Source organism: Salvelinus sp. IW2-2015, linkage group LG16 (genome assembly GCF_002910315.2).
Source record: "Salvelinus sp. IW2-2015 linkage group LG16, ASM291031v2, whole genome shotgun sequence".
Taxonomy (NCBI): domain Eukaryota; kingdom Metazoa; phylum Chordata; class Actinopteri; order Salmoniformes; family Salmonidae; genus Salvelinus; species Salvelinus sp. IW2-2015.
The window spans coordinates 31,920,795-31,927,750 of record NC_036856.1 but is presented as its reverse complement, the minus strand read 5'-3'; the positions used below and the strand labels follow the sequence as shown (position 1 = coordinate 31,927,750).

General features: G+C 40.3%; 1 protein-coding gene across 5 annotated transcripts; it reads left to right on the top strand.

The window, feature by feature from the left end:
- The first annotated feature begins 232 nt into the window (after positions 1–232).
- Positions 233–5,360, top strand: LOC111975863 (leukocyte elastase inhibitor). 5 transcript variants are annotated; one of them, XM_024004521.1, is made up of 7 exons: positions 233–339; positions 1,520–1,702; positions 2,452–2,589; positions 3,305–3,422; positions 3,726–3,868; positions 4,168–4,335; positions 4,778–5,360. In XM_024004521.1, the coding sequence occupies exons 2-7, from the start codon at positions 1,538–1,540 to the stop codon at positions 5,183–5,185; spliced, it is 1,140 nt and encodes a 379-aa protein (XP_023860289.1). In that variant the 5' UTR covers positions 233–339; positions 1,520–1,537; the 3' UTR covers positions 5,186–5,360. The 5 variants fall into 5 exon arrangements, with proteins under 5 accessions (XP_023860289.1, XP_023860288.1, XP_023860290.1 ...); XM_024004520.1 differs by having other exon boundaries at positions 234–342; XM_024004522.2 differs by having other exon boundaries at positions 238–357.
- Positions 5,361–6,956: the final 1,596 nt, after the last annotated feature.

The following is a 6,956-nucleotide window of genomic DNA, read 5'->3' as shown; positions in this document are numbered from 1 at the left end:
ATGAAGTTCCTGCAGTGAGGACCACCTCGGACCGAGGATGTAAAGGATGATTCTAGCCCAGTTTTTATTTATTTATTTTATTTAACCTCTTAACTAGGCAAGTCAGTTTTCCTTTTCTCCAATTATATTGTACCGTTTCACGAAGAATTTAATGTAGGTAGGCCATGAATGGCCTCACACTCCAGTACAGTAGGTGGCGGTGTATGCACCTTAAATTAGACGCGATCCGCCAACAAAATCCCGAAGAAGAAGAAGAAAAGTGTGACATCTTCATTTATCCATCATCTTTGGCCTATATCTCTGTAAAGTTGATATTCCAGAGGAACACACGTCCAGCAGGTAGTAAGTAGTAGCCTGGTGAGAAATACATGTCATTTATCAATAGGCGAACTGACTTCCGTAAAATTAGCATGTAATTCAGGACAAGCCTGTCCAGTCCCCACCTCGAGAACCAATGGGGGCAGTGGGCTGAAGGCCAAGTCCCCACCCGGTTTTATTGCACAAGTAGAGCAGTGAGTATGATATATAAAAGACGCGCTAAATGATTTGGGATAATGCGGCATATTTACAACGCTTTTTTGTAGTTATCTCAGGAGGAAGGCGTAGTTGCGGTCTTTACTTCTGTTTTGTTTATCTTTCACTGGAACTGCGCATTTTCGATCTTTTCACACAGAGAGAAGCAGAATGGTTGGTGTATATACTTTTTTCTAATCCAAAAAACAACACAAATTGTGTGATTTGACGGCTTAAGTTTTGCTTTCAGCTGTTGAATATCTTTTTAGTTACATTATCCTCTGCTTCCTGGTTGCTCCCGACTAGAATAATGTAGGCTATTTATGGATATTTTGCCTTTTCTATAGCAATTGATATGCGATCACAGAGTGCCGAATTAAAATGTATGATTACATTCTACCATCGCCACTTCACTATTGCCAATGTCATTGAGTAGGATATACAGTGCAAACTAAAGAGAATATGATTAGGAGCAAAACTTTTGACAGACCCCTCAAGATTTTGGTTTACTAGTAAAAGTAAAGATATCTTAATAGAAAATGACTCAAGTAAAAGTAACCCAGTAAAATACTATTGAGTAAAAGTCTAAAAGTATTTGGTTTAAAATATACCTAAGTATCAAAAGTAGAAGCAAAAATACTTTTTTATTCCTTATATTAAGCAAACCAAACGGCACCATTTACTTGTTTTTTATTTACTCCAACATTCAGACATCATTTACAAACCAATCATGTGTTAAGTGTGTCCGCCAGAACAGAGGCAGTAGGGATGACCAGGGATGTTTGGTTGATAAGTGTGTGAATTAGATTATTTTCCTGTCCTGCTAAGCATTCAAAATGTAATTAGTACTTTTGGGTGCCAGGGAAAATGTATGGAGTAAAAAGTAGGAATGTAAAAAATATAAATAGTGAAGTACAGATACTTCTTATGTAGTTTGTTGGGGTATTTTTACCTAAGTACTTTACACCACTGCATATGTCAAACATTGCTTTCATCCGTTCTCCAGACAGACCAGTCATCAGCCATGGCGTCTCTCAGCAGCTCTAACACAGCCTTTGCCTTGGAGCTGTACCGCACTCTGGGTCAGACCAACACAGGGAATATCTTCATCTCCCCATTCAGTATCAGCTCAGCTCTGGCCATGGTCTACCTGGGGGCTAAAAGAGACACAGCCTCTCAGATGGCAAAGGTAATACACAGAGAAAAACACACTTGCCGTATATAAGCACCACACACACACACACACACACACACACACACACACACACACACACACACACACACACACACACACACCCTTATAGTAGGTAACATGAAGCTTTGTACTCGTTAGGCCCATTCTCCAGACATCTGATAATGTGACAGGGTGTGTGTCTATATGTAGAAGACAAACTGATTAGAGCTGCTCAGCTTGTACTTTAGACTGTAGCACAGCAGTATATACCTCTGGGAACACACAGCAACCTAGTAACCACGGAGAGGGCTATAAACCCACAGGTTACTCCCCCCTGCGCCCCAAATCGCACCCTATTCCGTATGTAGTGCACTACTTTTGACCATAGGGCTCTGGGCCCGGTTTCCCAAAAGCATCTTAAGGCTAAGTTCATCATTATAACCATTCTAACAATGAACTTAGCCTTAAGAGGCTTTTGGGAAACTGCCCCTGGTCAAAAGAAGTGCACAATGTAGGAAATAGGGTGCCATTTGGGAAGCACACGCTCAGTCAGTCAGATTCCAAGCAAAGCTGTAAATCCACAGTAGCGTACATGGCATCACGACTGTCTGTTTGTATCTGAAAGGTACTCTGCACTCTTTTACCTTTTATGTACACAGTCCAAGCTTTATTCATTATCATCGCTATAATCATCATCACTATTATCATCAATGTCATCATCATCGTCATTATAATCATCTTTCTTTTCTCTGAATCTTCCCCAGGCTCTGTCATTCAACTTCACCAAAGACATTCACACAGATTTCCAGACACTCAATGCAGATATCAACTCTCCCTCTGCAACTTACATCCTGAAACTGGCCAACCGTCTGTATGGAGAGAAGACCTGCAACTTCCTGACCGTGAGTTTCACTATAAACTATACTTTTCATGCAAGTAACAGTCCCTTTACATGTGTCCTCTTTCATTTTGCTTCGGTATAGCATTGGACAAAATACCTGCAAATCAGACATTTGCTATTATATTATCAATCAATTAATACATTTTACTATTGATTATAAACTGGATGGTTTGAGCCCTGTTTGCTGATTGTCTGACAGCTGTGGTATTTCAAACCGTATATCACAGTTATGACAAAACATTTATTTTTACTGCTCTAATTACATTGGTAACCAGTTTATAATAGTAATAAGGCACCTCAGGGGTTTGTGGTATATGGCCAATATACCACGGCAAGGGAGGTATCCAGCCACTTAGCGTTGTGTTGTGCATAAGAACAGCCCTTAGCCGTGATATATTGGCCATATACCCCCCCTCGGGATTTAATGCTTAATTATACATCTGTGTACATGAGGCTAGTTAATCTTATGGAACTGTTTCACTCTGCCATAGGAGTTCTTAGAATCCACCCAGACATTCTACTAATCTATACAATCTTATTACATTTGCAGGCATACAGGGGTAATAATGACACCCAACGTTCTCTAGTAATACTAGTCCTGTGCGAAAATGGATTTATTGAGACTGACTGTGCTATTACTGTCTGCTGTCTGAATCCACCCAGAAGTTCTACTGTACTTCTCTTTACTTTTATTGAACTGTTTCACTCTGATGTAGGAGTTCTTAGAATCCACCCAGAAGTTCTACCGTGCAGATATGAAGGCAGTGGACTTCCTCGGAGCAGCAGAGGAGACCAGAGGACAGATCAACAGCTGGGTGGAGCAGCAGACAGAAAGTATCATCATTTACTATATCAATCAGTTAACCAATCACATGTATTATCCCAGTTGGGAAATGTGTAGTGCAATACATTGGGGGGGGACAACAAAAATACAACAACACACACATTAGATTGAAAAACAGCAACTATCAGATCTGTAATCAGAATCAGCTAACATGGAACTGAACATGTGATGAATAAATCTGTCTATGCCTACCGACAGCATTAATGCCAGATGGGACCTCTGGTTTCAGAGCTGCTTTTGGTTTCGTTTGTTTAATTGTGTGTGTGTGTGTGTGTGTGTGTGTGCGTTTACAGATAAAATCAAAGATCTGCTGAAGCAAGGGACAGTCAGTGGTATGACAAGGCTGGCTCTAGTCAATGCCATCTACTTCAAAGGAAACTGGCTGAACAGATTTGACCAGAAAGACACCAAAGAGATGACCTTCAAACTAAACCAGGTGGATATTGGCAGTAATATTTAGATAGATATTTATTCTCAGTAATGAAATAATGGAATTATAATATAAGGATTTACTATATACTAAACTGCTAGAAGATATGGTGCTATTTAAAACCAAAAAGGGTTCAATGGCTCGCTTCACATGGGCCTTCTTTTTAGCAGTGTTACAGGCACAAGTTTGACACATTTATGCGTCATCCAAGAGACAAACTTTCAAGTTATACTGTATAGGCCTATTGGGAGTTATATTGTTCAGATGAACTCATTCTCCTTGTCTATAATAATCTGATTTTTCAGAGTGAGAGCAAGCCAGTTCAGATGATGCACCAGATGAAGAAGTTCCCCTTTAACTACGTCCCAGACTATAACCTCCAGATCGTGGAGCTTCCCTATGTGGACCAGGAGCTCAGTATGTTTGTCCTGCTGCCTGAGGAGGCCACTGACGGATCTGATCCTCTAGTGAAGGTATACTGTACACAGCCTCCTATAACTGCATAGTTGATTGATGCGTGGGGTGTTTGCCTTTCACACCAGCGACCAGGGTTCGCTTCCCTGTCCCTCTGTTCCCTACACTACAAGACATTGGTTTCCTTACTCTGTAAGCAGCCGATGGACAAGGTATGACAGCAATCCATGCTTTGGTTTTGTATCCAAATGCTAACATTTTAGAATTTGTGGCCCAAAATCAATGCAAGTCAGCATTTTTTGCGCATCGTTTGCCACTAGGTGGTATACTTGGGTCAGGCCCGGGTAGGCTGCTGAAAACACAACTACAGTATAATTTATCATCTGATGTATGGAGTGTTATCAATGCTACTTATTCTATATACTGACTGTGTTTTAACTGTGTTTCAACGCTACTCTTTTTCACTATACTGACTGTGTTTTAACTCTGTGTACCATTTAGCTGGAGAGTGAGCTGACCATGGAGAAACTGGACGAGTGGACCACCAGGTCCAACATGGACACGGGCACGGACATCATAGTTCATCTGCCCAAGTTCAAACTGGAGGAGGACTACGAGCTGAATGATCCCCTGGTCCAGATGGGCATGAAGGATGTGTTCGTCGGGGGTTTGGCCGACCTGTCTGGGATGAATGGGAAGGGGGGTCTCTTCCTGTCTACGGTGGCCCATAAGGCCTTTGTGGAGGTGAACGAGGAGGGGACGGAGGCTGCAGCCGCCACTGCTGGGATGATAGCGTTCTGTATGTTCCGAGAGGAACACTTCACGGCTGACCACCCCTTCCTCTTCTTCATCAGGCATAATAAGACCAAAAGCATCCTTTTCCTTGGGAGGTTCTCCTCTCCTCAGTAGAATAATAGTTAAAATGTGTAGAGAGGATTTAACATCATTTACAACATTTATTTGACAGGGACATTTAACATCAATCAACATTTCTGTAAATGTGTCAAATTTAGCCAGGTAGCTAGTTCCATCAGCACTTGATTTAATCCACTATAAAACCAAATAAAGGAAAATGTCTAAATTACTTGTCTGTTTGGACAGTATCATTGTGTGTGACCTTAGTTCCCTTAAACATTGTTATGATTCTGAGATTCAACTAACAAATTGGTCACCACCCTACTTTTTTTTATTTTGGCGGGGGGGTTTAAACAGCTGATAATAGGGGCTGGAGAAATGTAGTAAAGTAAGTAGCCTTGCACAAGCCTTGACTTGAGCCAATCTCCTGTTTCTGTGGCATGAGGCAGCTTGATGTACAAGTACACCCCCTGGACCGGACCAATGATGTGTATAAACCCTGTATTGCTGATGCTGTGTATTGGCCAATGAGAGGCTTTGAAGCCACCGATTGGCCCTATTGACACTCCTCAGAAGAAGCAGTCCTCCATAGGAATTAATGAAATTCTACAGTATTTAATTTAAATGTTTCAAAGACAAGATTTAATGTAAGTATTTGGTTGTTGTGGGGACAGTAACAAAACTTTATAAAATTATACTTTAACAAAAATGTTTTTATATATTTATTTTGTTTGTTTAGCTCACATAATATAAACAAGATGCATGAAGGTGTCAGTAATAGAATAAACGTGTCAAAAACAAATGTAGACATTCATAAATTAATTGTATAGCTTCCAAAATATTTTTTACAATGGTGGAGGGAGTGCCAAAATCTAGTATATATATATATATAAATCATTGGACCGGATGCGAGTCTATCGCAGGGCATTACCCCCAATCTATCTACTTAATGCTGAGTGCCAAGTAGAGACGCACCGGGTACCACTTTTACAGTCTTTGGAATGACTTGGCTGGGAATCGATCCCCCAACCTTTCAATCTCATGGTAGCCACACACAACACAAGGCCACTGAAATGGTTGAAGGTGAAAAGCTTCAAGTTCCTCTGCGTACACATCTCTGACTATCTGAAATGGTCCACCCACACAGACAGTGTGGCGAAGAAGGTGCAACAGCGCCTCTTCAACCTCAGGAGGCTAAAGAAATGTGGCTTGGCCCCTAAGACCCTCAAACTTTTACAGATGCACTATGTCGTGTCTTTGGCATCATTAAAATGAAGACTTATTTTATCAAATCAATTCTCTGTAATTATTATTACGTGATTAAACTAATCATGTAAATGTAATTAACTAGGAAGTGAGGGCACCAAGGAAAATCTTCAGATTACAAAGTTATAATTTTCCTAATGTAAGTTTCAGATATTTTAATATCTGATCAATTAGTCTTCTAATTAATGAATTATTCTTTAACTCACGTTAGTCTCATTCCAAATGTCGTAAATTGTTGGTTATCTGCACGAACCCAGTCTTCACTATGAATCATCCATACATCAATTATCTGAATGATTTATTTATTAACTAACTAACTAATCACAGAAATGCACAAACAAACAAACAAACTAGATATGGTTACAAGGAAATGATAGGGGATGTGCCCTAGTGGGCTAAACCGGTATGGCGTCTTGATAGACAAAGGTACTGAGAATGGCGCAAAAGACACTACACAGTTGATTTGATTTGATTTGATTTGGATCTCTTTTAGTCCCCATTTGGACTAATCTTCCAAGAGTCCTTAAACATTAAAATACAATTTATAATACAAACACAT

Bases quoted from the DNA above. Each gene is read 5' to 3' on its own strand.
- LOC111975863 (XM_024004518.2), top strand. The intron at 3,869-4,167 runs GTGGATATTGGC...CTGATTTTTCAG, and splicing joins TGACCTTCAAACTAAACCAG to AGTGAGAGCAAGCCAGTTCA. The intron at 4,336-4,777 runs GTATACTGTACA...TGTACCATTTAG, and splicing joins GATCTGATCCTCTAGTGAAG to CTGGAGAGTGAGCTGACCAT.